This window comes from Rhododendron vialii, chromosome 1a (genome assembly GCF_030253575.1).
Source record: "Rhododendron vialii isolate Sample 1 chromosome 1a, ASM3025357v1".
Taxonomy (NCBI): domain Eukaryota; kingdom Viridiplantae; phylum Streptophyta; class Magnoliopsida; order Ericales; family Ericaceae; genus Rhododendron; species Rhododendron vialii.
This window is the reverse complement of record NC_080557.1, coordinates 5,708,119-5,727,283: the sequence shown is the minus strand read 5'-3', so window position 1 is coordinate 5,727,283 and position 19,165 is coordinate 5,708,119. Positions and strand designations below refer to the sequence as shown.

Sequence of the window (19,165 nt, the reverse complement as noted above, 5' to 3'; positions counted from 1 at the left end):
TACCAAAACCTATCTAGGATAATGTCACAAAAACAAGAGTATTTAGTCTCACCGATGGAGCTAGGATTTTTCTGAGTGGAGGCCGATACTTAAAACCTAAAATCCCCCATATTCACATGATTGTTGAATTTTCAAATTTTCCTTACGTGTAGTTTGAAATTTCAAGCCTTGAATCTAAAGCATGATATCCTACAAGAATAAGATAGATATTTTCTATTTATACTTGACAAAACGTACATATTACCCATAAAATGAAGTAATTGTTTTCACACTAGCTAGCCAATTTTTCATATCAGCCACTAGCCTTAATTTCCAACTTATCCCAAGACTTATCGCAAGACTTTGTGGGTGCACCTTCATTTTCTCGGTCGATTCAACTGTAGAAATTAAGTACTATTCAGAAACGTGGTACGAAAAGTAGTGTAAGCAACTACTCAGTGAATAATATTCTAAAGTCCACATATGCATGCATGAATATTCCTCGTACCCACGCATGCTTTCTGGTAATCAAAGACATTTAAAGAGAGTTATTATGAACAAAAGACAATTAGTAATCAAGATATTTACAAAATCGAAACACTAGATGAGCGATAGTACGATACATGAAAGTGTCCACAAAACTGGAATGGACTGTTCAGATTTACATCGAATCGTTTATTCTAGGAAAACTGTAAATCGGAACCGTTCATTTCAGTTTTTTGGCCACTTTGATATTTTTTTTTCATGTATCCTAACATGTGAATTTGAACCGTTCATTTCAATTTCCTGGACACTTTCATGTCTTCTTCTCCTGTAACCTAACATTTTTTAAGCTAGATTCCACTGCCGAATCTAGTTGAACCAGTCTTACAAGGGATTCTGGTCTTGGAATGGCAGCTAACATAATTGAACCAGTCTTAGTACCACATTAAATCATTACCATTAATTATTTCCGTTTGACCAAAAAAAAAAATTCATTACCATTAATGAATAGAAGTCCAAAAAATGAAGGGTGCCATTGAAGCATCACCCTTATATAAGCAAGCCCCAATACCTAATAAGTGTATATCTCATCCTTGTAAGTCATAAGCTACTTGCTTCACCTCACAAATTAAAATGGCCTCGAACTCAATCTTTGAATCGAGATCTAGCGAACGACGATGGGTGAACCAAATAAGCAAAATCATTGATGACGAAGTTAAGGTCGATATCATCGATATTCCGGTTTCGATTTTTCGTGTTCCCACAACCATGAGCGCTTTCAAGCCAGAAGCGTATACCCCTCAGCTCATAGGCCTGGGGCCGTATCATCGATTCAGGCCCGAGCTCTATGAGATGGAGAGGTACAAAGTTGCCGCGGCGACTAGAGTTCGGAAGGAGTTCAGAAGCCTCGAATTCAAGCAACTTGTCGATATGCTCAGCGAGGTTGAGTCTAGTGTCCGAGCTTGTTACCATAAGTTCTTGGACATTGATGGCGATACCCTAGCCTGGATCATGGCCATCGATGGGTTGTTCTTGCTCGATTTTCTCCATAGCTACGTGAACAAAAAAGATCGCCTTACCTCTTGTACAACAACCGCTCTTTTAGCTGACGCTTCCGGGAAAAGCCTGGCACGAAGCGAAATCCTCAGCGACATAGTGATGCTAGAAAACCAAATTCCGATCTTCGTTTTGAGCAAGATCTTGACCATCCAAACTTCCAGGCCTGACGTGCGTAACAATCTGCTGCCCTCGATCTTGACGGGTTTCTGCCAAGCGCTTTCGCCTCTCAAGTTGAGGGAGGATCTCCCTTTGATCTCCCGAATTTCCGATCATTCGCATTTGTTGGACCTCTTGTACCACTTGATCGTGCCCGAATTGCCGGGGCCCAACGGCCCTGGCAATGGGGAACAAGGAGCGGCGTTCAACATAGACGGAAAGCAGAACGCGGATTCCGGTAATTCGAATACGATTTTTGTTGAGTTTTGGAACTTGTTTTCGAAACTAACTATCTTCAGTAAGTTTACCAAACCCATTAGGGTGGTAATTGGCCTTCCATGGAAGTATATCACTGGTCTGCTTGGGATTTCGAAAGGTAACGAAACTAGCACCCCCGAAGGTGACGAGGAAAACAAAACTCCTAAAGTAGAGGAGATCATGATTCCTTCGGTTTCAAACCTCCGCGACGTCGGAGTAGAGTTCTTCCCCACTTCCGGCGGCATCACGAGCATCAGATTCGACAAGACCACGGGAAAATTCTACCTCCCCGTCATCACCCTGAACGTCAACTCCGAAGTGGTAATGCGAAACTTGGTGGCCTACGAAGCCTCAATAGCATCGGAATCCCTTGTTTTCGCGCGGTACACGGAGCTAATGAACGGGATCGTAGACACGGCAGCAGACGCAACGCTGCTGAGGGAAAAGAAGATCATCGTAAACAGTCTGAAGAGCGATGCCGAAGTTTCGGAGCTCTTCAACGGGATGAGCAAATCCGTTCGGCTCACGAACGTGTCGTATATTGACAAGGCCATTGGAGATGCCAACAGCTACTTCTTCAGCTCGAAGAAGGTTAGGGTTTACACGTCCATGAAGAAGTACGTGTATGGGTCTTGGAGGTTTCTTACGATTGTTGCAGTTATCTTGATCATATTGATGACGGCTCTTGAGTCATTTTGCTCAGTTTATACTTGTACTAATATTTATGTTAGCACAAGTAGCTAAGTGGGATACGTATTGTTCTCAGGGTGTTCGGGCCAGTTATAATTAAGGGCGACACATATTGTTTTTAGGTGTTTGGGTCAGTTATAGTTAAAGGCGATACGTATTGTTCTCAGGTGTTCGGGTCACGTATTGTTCTCAGGTGTTCGAGTCAATTATAACTAAGTGTGACACGTATAGTAGGATCTATAAGTTGTTCTTCCTTAATATATTCTCTCATAAAGATGTCTTTATTTATATGTTGAATATATGTAGAATTGTTTTTGTTTTGTGAGTTCATGTGTCTGGTGCGCGTTTGTCTCATTTAAATATTCTTTTCGAGAATAGAACTTCGATCTTTCTTTTTTTCTGTGTTGGGTTGTCCAAAACCGATCCTGTGCACTGACTGCAACCTTTGGTCCCGTGTCCGCTCCTTTCCACGGCTATTTCACACACGAGTAAGGCTACAGTTTCTGACCGGGAACTCCCGACCGAAATCCCGACGCCGCGCCGGGCCCACTCCGGCAACCGGACAGCTGATCGGAGCCGACCAAAAATTTAAAAAAAAAAAAATCGAGTGGGTTAACGCTAGAAACAACGGCATCTGATATGTGTAGGTGGCCGATCTAAACACTCCATTTTTTTGTATACACACAATACAAAAAATGGAGTGTTTGGATCGGCCACCTACACACATCGGATGCCGTTAATTCTCGCATAGACCCACTCGGTTTTTTATTTTAGAATTTTTGGTCGGCTCCGATCAGCCATCCGGTGGCCGGAGTGGGACCGGTGCGGCGTCAGGATTTCGGTCGGGAGTTTCCGTCGGGAAGCTCAGACTTTCTGTTCACACAAGCTTCTGCTTGGGGCGCGGCCCAAAGGATTTTGTTTTTAGTGGAGTTGAACTTGAATTGGCGTTCTGAAGTAAATAAAAAACAATCAAATATTGTTCTAGAAGACAAATGAATTAGATATCGTTCTAACGTACATGGTTTGTTAGATCTCATCTTAGCTTATGGACTCTTGGATCCATATAGTTAAAAAAAAAAAAAAAAACTGTAAATGTAAGAAATAGCAAAAACTCACAGTTTTTATAAGATGGTTGACATATTTGTTCTCAGTGGCTTTTTGGGCTTTTTGTAATACTGTGTAATAATGATATCTTCTTAATAAGTTAGAACTACGAAATTGAACACTTAAAAAGGGACGGACGAAGTATAACGTTTACTATAAAATTTAAAACTAATTCAAATTGACCCATGCATCAAATAAGAGAGCCATCTTTGCTCAACCATGCACGCCACAAGAACTCTTGACTGAATTATCTATGCTATCCATTGAAACAAGCAGATAAAATTGGTTATTCTGGCATAATTAGTACATTTGTTGCTAAAAATGCGAGAAGGGTTATCTTTGAGTGATTGTTAAGTTTATGAAATGCTGCATAGTTTTGGTACTGTTGAAAACTTTATGTCATGATGTATATATGTTGTATGGTATTGGAATTTTCTCTTGTTGACTACTGGCTGTAATATTTCCTCCATCCCAATTTTTTTTTTTGGTAAAAGAGATTTTATTACCAAAAAAGAAGACTAGATACAAAGGGAAACAAATGAGCATAACTCTGACCATATCAAAAAAAAATGACCCAAACTACACAAAAAAAAACAGAAACCTAGGCTATACATACCGCTTAAAGCAAAATTTTCCCAGAAATATTCCAGGCTTTATAAAGGTCTCAATTAACACTATTGCTATCCACTTTTTGCCAAGAAGAGACTCTATCCTGAACATTAAGAACAAATTGTTCCATAGTGCCTTCAAGATTGGGGTGTTTGTTGCCAAAAAAGCACTCATTCCTAGCCTTCCATATGTAACACAGAATCAGTTATGGCTAACTTGTACAACGTTGAAGGAAAACCCTTTTTCTTCAGATGATGGATTGCCCAGGCTATCTCCTGATCCCACTCTACTGGACACCGACGAACTCCAAATTTTTCTAGGACTCTGGACCAAATTTGGGATGAGAATGAACAAGTGAAGAATAAATGTTCGTGAGACTCAGCCACACTACCACATAGTACACACATAGAATCTACTACCATTCTTCAGGATATGAGTCTATCCTTAGTTGAAAGCTTGCCCCAACATACTAGCCACATAATGAAAGCCCATCTGGATATGTTTTGTTGGAACCAAACAATTGAAGCGCGCCCCAGTCACCTTTGGATTGGGAGTTCTCAAAGCCTCCAAAGCAGATTTGACAGAATATGTACCAGTAGAAGCAGGATCCAAACTATAGAATCCTCAATTGAAATGTTAGGCCACAAGGTATGGAGCCTATTACGTTGCCTAGGCCAATGCCAATCCTCAGTATGAATGATTGATGAAACTTTTGCAAGGAGCTAGGGAACTCCCAACATATTCCTTACAATAGCCTCCCCAAACACCTTATAAAGAGGACCTGCAGTATGCCAGTTGTCCAACCAAAGAAAAGTTTTACTCCTATTGCCAACATTCCGTCCCAATTTTTTTGTTTATTTTTATTATTTGGGACATCCTACAAAATTGTTTATATGCTTAAATTTATAATGTTTTTGATATTTAATATGAATTTTGTTTGATATATCTTAATTAGTTTTATAATATAATATTTTCGAAATTATATAAAATGTAAAGAGGTATAGATTCATTAGAAGAATATTCTCTGTAAGAAATGATTTGAAAGTGATCTAATGGTTTTAGAAGTTACTCTCATTATGTGCCTAAACATTTTTAACAGAAAGTAATCTAACGGTTGTAGAAGTTTGCTCTTATTTATATGTCTAGACATTTTTAACCGAAACCGCTTTGTTTTATAATATATATAAATTTGTTTCTATGTAAAAAAATTTCAGAAAAGAAAATGTCTTTTGTAAAATTTTGCATTCTCCGCTACACAAACGAAAACACGAAACAGAAACAAATTAAGAGGGTTGAAGGAATCTGATGAAAAATGTTGCCTATAATTAAACATTTATGTGATAATGGACATAAAGTAAATATTCAAGTATGAAAGACCACTCTCTATGTATAATTCTTATCACTTCACATCTCACATCATTTTCATCTCTTATCACACACAAAGGCATATGAACTCCTTAATTAAATTAATAGAGTTAGAAAAATGTAACTCTCCAAGACATGAATAATCATAATTGTATTCATCAATGAATTACATAAATCATGCAACATATACTAATATGACTATGCCTAATTAATAATCATAATAGTAAGGCTCTGTTCCAGAAATGGAATAAGAACTTATTTTTTGTTCAATAATAAGGCTTGTTTCACAAAGATAAGAAGGAGGTGCTTATTTTTGAAGAATTTATATAGGTACCAATAGGCGCCGGGGAGAGAAATCGTACCGACGGCCGCGCCGGGCTGTCTCCGGCCACCGGACGGCCGATCCGAGCCGTCCAAAAATTCTAAAAAAAAAACCCGAGGGGACCAACGAGGGAATCAACGGAGCCTAATTAACTACTAATCACGGGACACGTAATTATATTTATGACCTCTCAAATTATTATTTTGAGCAGTATACACAATTACATCAATGAGTCTACAAACCATGAAACCAACCCATGACCCAACCCATAACCGCTGATGTGACGGGATAGGCCCCACATCAGCAGCTGAAAAAGAAAACAAAAAAACCAAATTTGGTTCTCTCTCCTCCCTCTTCACCAATGACCAATCCCCCCATGGACGCCCCCCGCCTTCCCTCAGACCCCCTCCACTCGCCCACCTATAACCCACTAGTCCCACTCCCATCCGCTGTCGCCGCCGCCGATTCCACCCAAGTGATCTCCTGCAAAAGAAAAACAAATTTCATTAAAGTTGCAGAAATTTTGAGTTTGGAACACCCCCAAACAATTTCAAAAGTATAAATTGCATGATCTAGGGAGGGGACTGGAATTGGGAGGCCGGAAAAGACTTTCGAAGGCAGAGGGCGAGGAGGATGACGATGCCAGAGACCGCCATAGCAGTGGACAGAACCACCCCTAGCTTGTGAATTCAAGATTGAAAACATGCCTAGAGAGAGAGATAGTTGAAACAGAGATGATGTTTTCTTTTTTGGAGGGTGAATGGATCTTCAATGGATGTCGTTTGGGTGGAATCGGTGGCGGCAGCGGTGGGTGGGAGTGGAGGTGCGGCGGCGGCAGCAGAGAGGTAGGAGGAGAGGTTGGGGTGGACCGACACAGGTGATGGGCGGCGATGACGTTGTGGTGGGCGGAGGCTTGGAGGGTTGGTCGCCGGAGGTGAATCCGGTGGTGGTGGTGGGAGTTGCCGGTGGTGATGGGTGTTGACCTCTCCTCCTCCTTCCTTCTCTCCACGAACAAGAGATGGGCGTTGGGAGAAATTGATTTTTCAATTTTTTTTCAAATTTTGGGTTTTTGCTGATGCGGAAGTGGGCTCCACGCCACGTCAGCGGTCTTGAATTAGATCATGAGTTGGTTTCATGTAGTATTCAAATCACGATGGGTTGGTTTCATGTAGTGTTCAAATCACGAGTTAATTAATATTACTTTAACTTTCTCGTGCATATCGTTCTTTGTGTTATCTAACCACGCCAGACCCAACTAGCACGGTAAATTAAACTAATCCGATTTTTGCACTTCTCAATAGAAAGTCGGTTTCCGATATACCGATTGATGGCCGAGGCTCTAGCTCACTATCAACATGTGACTAAGCACTCACTTCTCTCAAATCTTGGGTATTACAAATCCAAATTTTCCACTTTTCCTTCGTTGCATTGTTCTAGCAATTTCTCTGGTTTTCATGGTTACAGAGTGCATCCTACACACCAATTGAAAACAAGAACGGGGCTCTGATACCAATTGTAACGCTTCAGACAATTGGCAATCGACCTCTCTTCCAAATTGTTCTAATACTAACTATAATGTCCCATCTCTAGACCCTTGATGGTAATAACTTGTTGGAGTACTCCGACCACGTGGTCCAAAATTCTTAAGCTAAAATCAAACTAGTACTCTCTCCGTCCTAATTTAATTGTCTCTCATTCTATTCTAATCAGTTAAAAAATTAGTTATATCTTCAAATTTGTGATAAATTTCATATGCTAAAATCAAACTAGTACTCTCTCCGTCCTAATTTAATTGTCTCTCATTCTATTCTAATCAGTTAAAAAATTAGTTATATCTTCAAATTTGTGATAAATTTCATATCGAATATGGATCTTGTTTGATAGATCTCAATTAATTTTATAATACAATATTTTCGAAATCACCTAAAATATTATAAATTACAATATATAATCAATTGAAAAGTGGCACACACTCCTAAAAAGAACAATTAAATTGGGACAGAGGGACCCGTTCCAGAAAGGTCCCTTAAAAAATAAATACTTATTTATAATTTTCAAGCTTAGAAATAATAGGCTTACTGAAATAAAAAAGTACTCCATGCAATATGGATATTGCTTGATAATTCTTATCGAGATCTATCAAACCCTGCAAAAAAAAATTGCAAAATTATTTTTGTGAGCCCATTATTTTTAAGCTTAAAAATATGTCCTTATTTTTTAAGTATTTATTTGGATTTCTGGAACGGGGCCTAATAGCTTTTATGGTTCCTCATATATCTAAGATCACATATGTAGATTATCAATGTGGAATTACAACTCTTGTTGGTTCTTGTTTTTTAAATTCTAGGATCACACACACTCACAAGGAATAGACACCACACTTGTGTGTATGTATTTCTGTGTTTGATTCTGGCCCTTGGCCTCTATGACCTTGTGCGTAAAATTGTACATGTCACAAGCATTCTTGCGTTTGATTCGGGCTCCGGTTCTATCCACGGATTTTCTTCTATAAAAATAAAATGATTCTACTGTCAACTAAAAATGCAAAATGCAAAGTGGAAACACTTATTAATTATGGCATTCCATAACATTACATTTATTATCCCTTAAGTTTTATATATCGTCACATTAATGTAAAATTGTTAAAAAAAAATTCATAACAATAAGTAAAGTTATAATTATTTATAAATATTACACATACAGATGTATACTTTTTAAATATCTCACGGTTAGGTTCGGTTAATTCACGGTTTTGAAATGAAAATCCAATTATAATCCGTATTTCACGGTTTTTTAATTTTTGAATCCGTATCCGGACAGTTAATTCACGGACAAAATCCAAAACGCATGGATCGGTTTGGTACGGACCGGTTTCACGATTCTCAGTTTTTCCATGGACAGCCCTAATATAAACAACTATTCAAAAATATCATCCATTCAACATTAACATGGCAAAATCATCAATATTTGATTCAAGATCTCAAGAGATACAATGGATCAACCAGATCAAAAAAATTGTGGAAGACGAAGTGAAAGTTGACATAGAAGTTCCTGTGTGCATCTTTAACATTCCTGCAACTCTAGCTTCTTTCAAGCCAGAAGCTTACAAGCCTCAGCTTATGGGTTTGGGACCGTACCACCATTGCGATCCCGATCTCTACGATATGGAACGGTACAAGCTCGCTGCAGTGACTCGGCTCCAGAAGCAGTTCAAAACCCTGGAATTCGAGCAACTCGTCGATAAGCTTATGGAATTCGAGTGCACGGTTCGGTTATGTTACCACAAGTATTTGGACATTGAAGGTAATACCCTAATGTGGATAATGGCCATTGATGGCTTGTTTTTGCTCGAGTTTCTTACGAACAAAGATGATTCTGAAGCAGCTCATTTAGTTGACTCCGCGGGAAAAAAATTGTACCACGACTCGATCCTAAGTGATGTCATGCTGCTTGAGAACCAAATCCCTTTCTTTCTGTTCAGCAAAATCAGATCCATCCAATACTCGCAAGACGATCTTCATGATAACTGTTTGCCGTCGATCTTGACGACTTTTTGTCACTCGATTTCTCCTGTCAAACTAAAGGCCTTTCCTTTGACCGGAGTTCTCGATCGTTCCCATTTGTTAGACCTTTTGTACCATATGATCGTGCCCGAATTGGCAGACCAGTTAACTCAAGAAGCCCCCGCGACCCAAAAGAGTGTTACCGAGTCCAAATCAAGCCAACAAGCCGATTCAGCTAATTCCTATCAAATTTTCACTACCCTTTGGAAAATCTTATCCAGCCTTAAAATTACCAAGAAAATAGCAGACAATGTTAAGAAGATTATTACTGGGGTCCCGGCGCTGTCCTTCCTAGCTGCGAAAGCCGAAGAAAGCATAAAATCCGAAAATTCGCAACCCAAGCCGGTTCAAGTAGAGAAAATCATGATACCTTCAGCTTCAAACCTTTCCAAATTTGCAGGGGTGGAATTCTGCCCAAGCAGCCCAACCACTGGTGACATTTTGACGATTAAGTTCGATGAGAAGGAAAAGAAATTTTACCTTCCGATCATCACCTTGAACGTCCACTCGGAAGCTATAATACGAAACCTGATTGCGTACGAAGCATCGACGGTGTCCGACTCCCTAGTTTTTGCGCGGTACACTGAGTTACTAAACGGCATTATTGATACCGCCGAGGATGCAAAGTTGCTCAGGGAAAAGAAAATCATTGTAAATAAACTGAAAAGTGATGATGAGGTCTTGCAACTGTTTGATGGGATTGGGAAATCTGTTCGGTTAACGAATGCTCCGTATTTCGATAAGACGATTGAGGATGTGAACAAGTTCTTCTATAATTCGCGGAGGTTTCGAATTTATTCCGGTGTGAGGAAGTATGTGTTTGGTTCTTGGAAGATTTTGACATTTTTTGCAGGCATTTTGCTCTTGTTGCTCACGGGTCTGCAGTCATTCTGTTCAGTTTATACCTGCCCTAATATGATCAACTCAGCTGTTCCTAATTAGTGCATGTGTTCCAAATTTAGAACAATAAGGAGAATCTCCATTGTTTGGAATTTCTGCATTGTTTGGTTAATATTTGTAATCTTTCTTTGGTTCTTTGTGTTTTCGTTGATGTTTGCATTAGAGTTCTTGTTTGGTGTTCTTGTATAAAGCAATATGATTCTTGATCTAGTTTAATGGATTGCTGTGTTGCGTTATGTTCCTGTTCTTTTTGTGTTTTTGCTAGCTTATGAAAAGAGTGAAGGTGGGGGCGGCCAGGTATGGCAACTGGCAACCCTCCTTAGGCGTGGCCATAGGGACACTAGATCTGCACCGGGGCTCTCGGAGGAGACCCGAAACCCAACCCACCGGTGTGTGCATTGCCCCACCTGAGACCGAAGAAGACAATAGGCAGATCATGAGGTTCAAATGGGAGCGAGAAGGTGTCAGCACACTTCAAACCCGTGACCACATGAGAGCCAAGCCCAATGGGAGTAAGAGTAACCCATTGCCATCTTGGCTACCACCCCGGGTGGTATGTTCCTGTACTCAATTGAGTCACATCTTTCTTTTCATAACTCGAAGTCTGTCCGTCTAATCGAAATTACCGGTTCCATCATTCACTAGCGGGGCCTAATCGAAGCCGGACCCATCTAATCAATTCAGCCCCAGTTCCTCTAATTTTTTATGGTGGTTTTATACACGTCTAAAATTTTCGACAAACTATACTCCGTAGCCCAATGACTGAAAAAAATCTTCTAAGCTGCAAATGGAAATTGTTGGTCGAACAATAACTTCTGTCTCTTGATTATCACATGCTAAACTTGCTCATCCTTGGAAAACTTGTAGCACTGCCTAAAAGAGAATTTTCGTTTGTCAAATTGGAAGGTAAAATTGGCGGATGTGAAAGCAATCTCATTTTAATTTTTCTATAATCCACATGATTATTGTTCCGTCAAGAAGTATTGTCATATCATATTACACAATTATCTACCCCACCGCATCTGTGTCGGGACCGAATCTAAAGTCCCGCCATGTGTGGGTGGTGTGTCTTGAATATGTTTTGGATTCACAATAAGAGGTTCTGGCAACTCTAACCAGATCCTGAATTTCTGCCGATAATTAGCAAAGCAGCTTCCTAAATCATATCGATGCTCTTTTGCGCTTGATCTTTCTGCAAAGCCATCTCCTCTAATTCAGTTCCAGTATTAGCAGCTTCTTCTTTTGTGCTTGAACTTTCCCCAGTTTTGCAATCTCCCCCGTGTGTTGCCCTCATGACAATTAGTATCTCCTCCTGTGTAGCCCTCATGACAATTTGTGTGTTCCCGTCTCGACAAAACTGTACTCCATTGGTCTCCACCCTGTACATGTCGTGGTATTTTGGCACTCAACAATTAAGTAAATGAGACGTCGAAAATATGTAATAATATAATATTGGGAGCCTTGTTGATAAGGACACACTACAGGGTTCAACGCGCAATTAGTCCACCTAAACTTTTCATAGTGGTTCCAGTCCTTATATGAACACGCGTTTCAAAAATACCCAGTATACGCATGTTTCTGTCACCGTCGTTGTCGTCATCATTGTGATAGAGTCTCTGCATGTGTTTACATTGTGATATTACTATCTCTTACTTTATCATTTGTTGTAAAATACAACCAGAAAATATTTTCGATGAGATAACATTATCTCTTTATTCAGTTTGTGAGATACCAACACTATTTATCTAAGATACTGTTATATCTTACTTTATTTTTTCCGATACACTATATTTTTGGCAAATAGAGTTGTCTCTTACTTTATTTGTGAATTGAATTGGCTGAGATACTATTATCTCATCTGTTTTAACAGAAAAAACGACAGATAACATGTTAAATATTGTGTAATGAAGTATTTACATGTGTTTACATTGTGATATTACTATCTCTTGCTTTATCCCTTGTTGTAAGATACAATCAGAAAATATTTTCGATGAGATAACATTATCTCTTTATTAAGTTTGTGAGATATCAACAATATTTATCTGAGATACTGTTATTTCTTACTTCATTTTAGCTTATACACTATATTTCTGGCAGATAGAGTAATCTCTTAGTTTATTTGTGAATTGAATTGGCTGAGATACTATTATCTCATCTGTTTTAACAAGAAAAATGACAGAAAACATGTTAAATATTGTGAAATGGAGTTTTCGCATGTGTTTATATTGTGATATTACAATCTCTCACTACAAGAAATCAGGCTTTTTGCGAGGATCATAATTCCTCGCAAAATCTGAATTTTTCCTCGCCAAAAGTCTTTTGCGAGGAAATTTCATTCGTCGTCAGTTCCTCGCAAAAATATAGTCTCCGATTCTATTTTGCGAGGAATTTTTTTTCCCTCGCAAAAAAGATACATTTTGCGAGAAATTGGCTTTGTCACAATTGAATACACCGTTTAGAGAGAAAATTAATTGGACGCTAATATTAAACAAATTAGTCGCCAAAAGTGGACCATTCCTTGCAAAAAATATCTCATTGGCGACAAAGTGTTTCCTCGCTAAAACAATAAATCTTTTGGCGAGAAATCTATTCCTCGCAAAAGACTATTCCTTTTGCCAAAATAGGTCTTGCTTTTTGCAAGGAATATTTTTGTCGCAAAAGATGATTTCTTTTTGTGAGGAAGAAGTACCTCGCCAAAGACGATTTCTTTTGACAAACCGGTGAATCCTTTTTGCTAGGAAACTTGCCCCTCACAAAAAAGGAATTTCTTATAGCAAGGAATTTTTTGGCAAAAATAGTTCTTTTTGCTACAAACTAAATCATCACACAAAAATACTAGTTGCTAGATGTTTTCCTTTGCTTCCAGTCATGATTTCAAAGACAATTCATCAAACTCAAAGGCAATAGAATAACATTAACTTAAACCAGTTAACATAAGTCAAAACACGGTATCTTAACCTTAATCTTCTTCAATACCCAAAACAAAAGCCAACACCCCCCAACATAACATCAAATATCAAAGGCAAAAACTAAAGACATATACCAAAAACTAAAGACATCCTTCTTCCATCTGGTAGTACCAAAACACAAGACAAAAGGCAGCTTTGTCCCTCTTAAACATCGTTCATCTCATATCTCCTACTACATTCTATCTTCATCCACCAAATGATCACCATCGATTATTGAGCAATCTGCACGTAACACAATAAAAAGCTTTACAAATTATAGTCATGAGTAATAATTGATTGCAATATGTCATTGCTACTAAACATAAATATCCCGAGTAGCTTAACACATAAATTGTGACTTAACCACAAGAAATAAAGCAGCAACAGAGTCTTTAAACAGATAACATTAATTATAATGAGTTGCTCTAAAACCAGTCTCTTAACAATAGTCCAAGAACATAAGCTTAACAACTTAGTTTTAGATCTAGCATATTTAAGGTTGAAATTAGTTGATGAGCTAGGAAATACAAGCAAACTAAGTTTCAGGTATTAGCTTCCACTGGTACAATTGCTTTGAACTGACGGTGGTTGACTAAACTGCGTCATAGGGATCGATCAGGGAGTGATTCAATGAAACAAGTAGAGATATGGAAAGTAATGTACCACCACTCAGCAAGTGAAAATCATTTAACTAATACATAGGTGTATCCCCAGCCATATACCTTCGATTCCTTGACACCTAATTTTTTTTGTAAAAAAGTTAATCGCTCAACAAGGATGAGCTAAAGCCATAAAAAGTGCAGCTCTGCTCAACCCATAAAATGTTAACTAACATTCACACTTTCAGCACTTATACCCATATTTTCTACAACTAAAATTCAATTTCAGTATTCAATCAACTTAGATAAAATAAAGACAAGCTGCTAACATGAAAGATAGAACAGTTTGTGACAGAAGGACACTCCTGATGGCTTTCCATGTCACTGCAAAATTTGTATCTTTTCATAGGACAGGTATATTGTACGATGTCATTCCTAGAACAATAAGTGGTCTAATTTCTTGAGTTTACATAGGAATTCAAGTCTAACATCAAGCACTTGCACCATAAGAAGTGTTGGGGGATTTAAGAGGCCCAAATTCACACTCAAATATCCCCAAAAACAGTCTTTAAACTGGGCAAAACACAGCAGAAAAGCAGCAGAACCAAATCTGATTTTCAGCACTTTATCAAGCTACGAACATGCAGTTTTCAGCAACAAAGATTAGTTCGAAATTACAGCAGTAACTAGACTTATCTGGGCACTAAAAATGCTGATTTTCTTCACTAGATATAAGCTTTACAAAGCCTCTTTTTCTTCACTTTCAAATACAGCAACACAGCAACACAAAAGCTATGTGTCAAACTCAAAAGGTCTTTCAGTACTTAGACTAACAATTCAACAACTAAGAATATGGTAAAAAATTATGACATTCAAAAAAAAAAAAAAGACTACTTACAGCAAGGCGTGCGAACATTGGAGCCTTTCGGACGTCCATCATTTCATTCCAGTATGGCACACTCAACGGAGCAAATAGGTGACATACAACGCCTACGTTAGTCTTGAACAAAGAAGCATTTTTACCCATTGGTCCCCACTTAACATCAGGGATACGTACATGACATATTTTCTCACCATTTTATACAATCTTTTGAACTGTAATGCCTTGTGATAGGCCCCTTTTTCTTTTTGACATACCTGAAGTTGGAATTGCAACAAAAAAGACCTTATAAATTATTATAAATATATCTGAATAAAAACTCTAACAAGAAATAAGGTATATTGAACAAACACATTCACCTAAACAATTAGAAGTAGTGGGTACACTAGCATGCTGATCATTGGCAGCTACCATAGACATTACTTGACCATTATCGGCTAAAGGTTGTCTTGGTAGAGTTGAGGTCGCTCCATTGGAGCTGCCACCCTCTTCTTGATTTCTTTGTGATTTTCTCAAAACTTGAGTTCTTTGTGATTTTCTCAAAACTTGAGTAGTAGAAGTGCCTCTCTTTTTTCCTGGACCCATAACTTTTGCCTGAAATCTAAAAACAAAAAAAATTTAAAAAGATTGCAACTATAATACAGCCTATGCATTCCCAAAACAAATAAAAAGATTGCAACTATAAGACTAATCATGTGCAAATATCACCTTTTTAGCTTGCGACCTAGAAGACTCATCATCGTCACTGTAGACACTGAGGTTTTCTTCACCTTCGGGTGGTAGAAATTCTTCATCAGTAGTGCCATGGCCCACCTTGTTCTTCCCCTCTTTAGTGGTTTTACCATTAGCTTTCTGTTTTGGACCATACAATGACATTGTCATTGCCTTCATCGCTGTAATATCTAATCCAGCAGCCTCTATTTCTCTTAAGTTTTGTTTAATCCTTTCTTGCCTGTCCTTTTCAATTCCTGTCATCTCTTTGTTCAAATACCCCAGCTGGATAAACATTTTCCTAAAAAAAAAAAAAATCCTGCATTATTTGTTCACAGCGACGGCACTGAGAGAATAAAATAAAAAGAAATAACTCCAATATCTAGCCATAAACATATAAGCAAAAGCAAAACTCCATCAGTAAATTCCTTCGTCGTTTTTCCTCATCCAACAAGTTGTACTAGTTAGGACCATTTGTTAGCATAGTAAAAGCTAACTTACTAAAAACCAAACAACAAATGGCTGTTCTAATGAAAGAAGGGGAATGGATTCTGTTATTTAGATTAGTTAGATGGCTTAAAAGCTAATGCACAAAGATTTTAAATTAGATGCCTCAGAAATTATAATTTGTTATGCGAGCCAAGTTTTTGTCCCTTGTTCCTTTTCTTTTTAGTTCTTCCACTTATTAATCATCGCATGTGATTAAGTCCATAGTTCACAACTAAAGTTTAAGCCTGTCCACATGATCAAACGAAAGGAACAAATTAGATTAAAAACCTTGCAAGCAAGCCCCACACCCTATCCCTGCCTACATATGATTTTATAATAGCAGGTCATCACCCGAAAGGAACAGATTAGGTTAAACTAATCAACAATTTCGGATAACAAATTAAACTAATCCCCAATATGGGAAATCTATGTAGAAAACATAGAATGGGTTACAATGTCTTTATGAAGAAATCAAGGGAGGCTTGCAGGTGGAGGGGGAGTCCAACAGTTGTAAAAGATTAACAGAACTACTTGATCTCTGTTCAACGCTTTGCTATTTCTCCAAAGTAAGAAATTCGGAACCTAATCGAGAAAAATCAAGAGAGAGAGAGAGACCCCTCACCTGAATCAGAAAGTTCCTAGTATCAAAAAACCCTAAAAGAGAACAAGACAAAGTTATATTTCCTCAGCTTTGTTTTAGCAAAACAAAGTTAGGGTTTCCTCGTTCTCCATTGTCTATTTTTAAGTTCCCATGGTAAATGTCTTGTATTTCCTCAGCTTTGTTTCAATAAAACAAAACGGCCAGAGATGAAGGGGATCCATGGAGGAGAAGAGAGAGAAATAGAAAACCATACCTTGAGAGAGAGAAAGAGAGAGTCGGAGTTGCAAAGATGGAGGAGGAGCGGTGTGAGGGAGATGGAGGGAGAGCGGTGTGAGGGAGATGGAGGGAGAGTGGTCTGTTGCAGAGATGGAGGAGGAGCGATGTGAGGGAGATAGAGGGGGAGCGGTCTGTTGCAGAGATGGAGGAGGAGCGGTGTGAGAGAGATGGAAGGGGAGCGGTATTGTAAGAGAGGAAGTGGGGATAAGCTTTAGGAGGAACGCCACGCCCAATTTTTCCCGGCCCGCCAAAAAAATTCCCCCTCTTTACAAATGGAAACGGCGCCGTTTCTCTTTATTTTCATCCTTTTTTTCCGATGCCGTCCTTTAGTATGCCTACCAAAACATTTGTGTAAGGATAGATGCCCTACACTTGAATACTGCAGCACGTAGTTCGACACGTCCCGCTCTTTACTCAATTATCTGAATCATTCATCTTGTAGAGTTTGTCAAATTGAATCTTCTTGCAAAAGTTCAAATTGATTTGACACCCTCGACTACCTCATCGAAACATTTTATATAAAAAAAATTGATGAGTCTAATCATTTTTTGCATGACTAAACTATTCCGATTAGGTGATTATAGGTTGTTTGACAAACTTTATTCTAGATATGAATGATCTACTCTATTAAATTTAAAAGATAGACAGTTCTGATTGCGAAAAAAATACCTCAAGCAGTGTTCAAGTAGTGCATTATTAAACTTTAATTCCTCCAGACGCATTAAATGTCTTTTGATCACTTGATCGCCAATATCCAATAATTACTTACTTTTGTGACAAATGATAGAACCAATAAGATGTGAAATCCTAATAGCTCAGATCAATCTTTATAATAATATACTCGTTAATGACCTTTAAAATCTATACGCTCAACTTACTTAGTAGCTAACTTACTTAGTAGCTAACTTAGTCTTATGCTATAGTGGAATGTATGGTAGCCACACAACCATAACACAATCACGATAATCAAGACTGTTGATTTCGTTGTGCTTGTCAATCTAATCATTCACGTAAGTTTTTAGCTCGATCTGGTTTAGAAAACCCTATTTGATAATAAACTAAGTCTTGTGCTGTAATTGAATGTACAATAGCCACATGAGTGCGATACAATCATGACGATCGAGACCATTGATTTTGTTCTACTTGTTCATTAAATCATTCACATAATTTTTCAGCTCGATCAAGTTTAGAAAACACCTTCATTGGAATGCAAATTCATTAACAAAATGGTATTTTTTGTTTGATCAAACTAATAATTATACACGATTAATTTCAATCTTAGTACGAACAATCTAATCCATATTATATAGAAGATAGATGGTTTTGATCGCAACTAAAATTCTCAAGCTACATGTTAAATCATTCACGTAAAACGTATGCGAATGAGTTATGTGATCACAAAAATGAAAATTTCAATGATACCAAAAAGCTTGGCGCTGGTGGGGATTTTTGGAGCTAATTTGACAAGTAACTAGTGACCACGTCGGTAGTCACCGAAGCACAACAAGACGATATTTTATTTTTGTTTATCTTGTGTGACCAGTCTTTTTGGTCGACAAAAGTACCACATTTTGCAGTAACACCGATTCCTCGCAAATTGTGCTTTTAACTGTTGCATGGACTAACATAACCACGAAAAGGAAGTTTAGATTTATAGCGACAAATTTATTATTTTCTCGCAAAAAAAATGATTTTTTTGCGAGGAACACAATTCCCCGCCAAAAGGAACCATAGTCTTTGGCGACGAATTCTTTATTTCCTTGCAAATAACCAATGTTTTTGCGAGAAAAATAATTCCTCGCAAAGGGTTTTCAACTTTAGCATCCCAATAAGTTTGCCACAAAAAATCACTACAGGCTTTTGGCGACAAAATAATATATTTCCTTGCAAATTCATTTTTCCCGCCTATATAAAAAATTCCCGCCATGTTTTTGGCGACAACAATTAGCGAGGAATTTTGAAACTTCGTCGCAAATACTCTTTAGCGACAAGTAAATAGCGAGGAAAATATGCCTTTCACGCAAAAAAACACCATTAGCGAGAAAACAATAATTTCCTCGCCAAAACTCTTCCTTTAGCGAGGAAATAGACATCCTCGCTAAAAATTTCCTCGCAGAAAGGCTAATTTCTTGTAGTGTCTTGCTTTATTCCTAAGTTTATTTGTGAATTGAAT

At 38.2% G+C, this 19,165-nt stretch overlaps 3 protein-coding genes across 7 annotated transcripts; 2 read left to right on the top strand and 1 right to left on the bottom strand.

The window, feature by feature from the left end:
* The first annotated feature begins 1,095 nt into the window (after positions 1-1,095).
* Positions 1,096-2,679, top strand: LOC131326893 (putative UPF0481 protein At3g02645). Its single transcript, XM_058359802.1, has one exon. The coding sequence runs from the start codon at positions 1,096-1,098 to the stop codon at positions 2,677-2,679; it is 1,584 nt and encodes a 527-aa protein (XP_058215785.1).
* A 6,294-nt stretch (positions 2,680-8,973) lies between these two features.
* On the top strand, positions 8,974-10,530 carry LOC131326885 (putative UPF0481 protein At3g02645). The gene has a single exon (XM_058359795.1). It carries the CDS (start codon positions 8,974-8,976, stop codon positions 10,528-10,530), a length of 1,557 nt encoding a protein of 518 aa, XP_058215778.1.
* A 2,848-nt stretch (positions 10,531-13,378) lies between these two features.
* Positions 13,379-17,800, bottom strand: LOC131299474 (uncharacterized). 5 transcript variants are annotated; one of them, XR_009190797.1, is made up of 5 exons: positions 17,662-17,800; positions 15,624-15,927; positions 15,275-15,516; positions 14,934-15,172; positions 13,379-13,679 (listed from the first exon to the last, which is right to left on the bottom strand). XR_009190797.1 is itself a non-coding variant. In XM_058325037.1 (4 exons), exons 1-4 carry the CDS (start codon positions 17,712-17,714, stop codon positions 15,114-15,116), a joined length of 651 nt encoding a protein of 216 aa, XP_058181020.1. In that variant the 5' UTR covers positions 17,715-17,800; the 3' UTR covers positions 14,929-15,113. The 5 variants fall into 5 exon arrangements, 2 of the variants coding, with proteins under 2 accessions (XP_058181020.1, XP_058181031.1); XR_009190789.1 differs by having other exon boundaries at positions 15,275-15,509; XR_009190792.1 differs by lacking the exon at positions 13,379-13,679 and adding an exon at positions 14,205-14,795 and having other exon boundaries at positions 15,275-15,509.
* Between the last annotated feature and the right edge of the window lie 1,365 nt (positions 17,801-19,165).

Excerpts from the sequence above, each read along its gene's own strand:
- LOC131326893 (XM_058359802.1), top strand. The coding sequence starts at position 1,096 with ATGGCCTCGAACTCAATCTTTGAATCGAGATCTAGCGAACGACGATGG.
- LOC131326885 (XM_058359795.1), top strand. The coding sequence starts at position 8,974 with ATGGCAAAATCATCAATATTTGATTCAAGATCTCAAGAGATACAATGG.
- LOC131299474 (XM_058325037.1), bottom strand. The coding sequence starts at position 17,714 with ATGCGTCTGGAGGAATTAAAGTTTAATAATGCACTACTTGAACACTGC. Across the intron at positions 15,510-15,623 it reads CTAGGTCGCAAGCTAAAAAG|GCAAAAGTTATGGGTCCAGG; the intron begins GTGATATTTGCA and ends TTTAGATTTCAG. Across the intron at positions 15,173-15,274 it reads CACTACTTCTAATTGTTTAG|GTATGTCAAAAAGAAAAAGG; the intron begins GTGAATGTGTTT and ends TTCCAACTTCAG.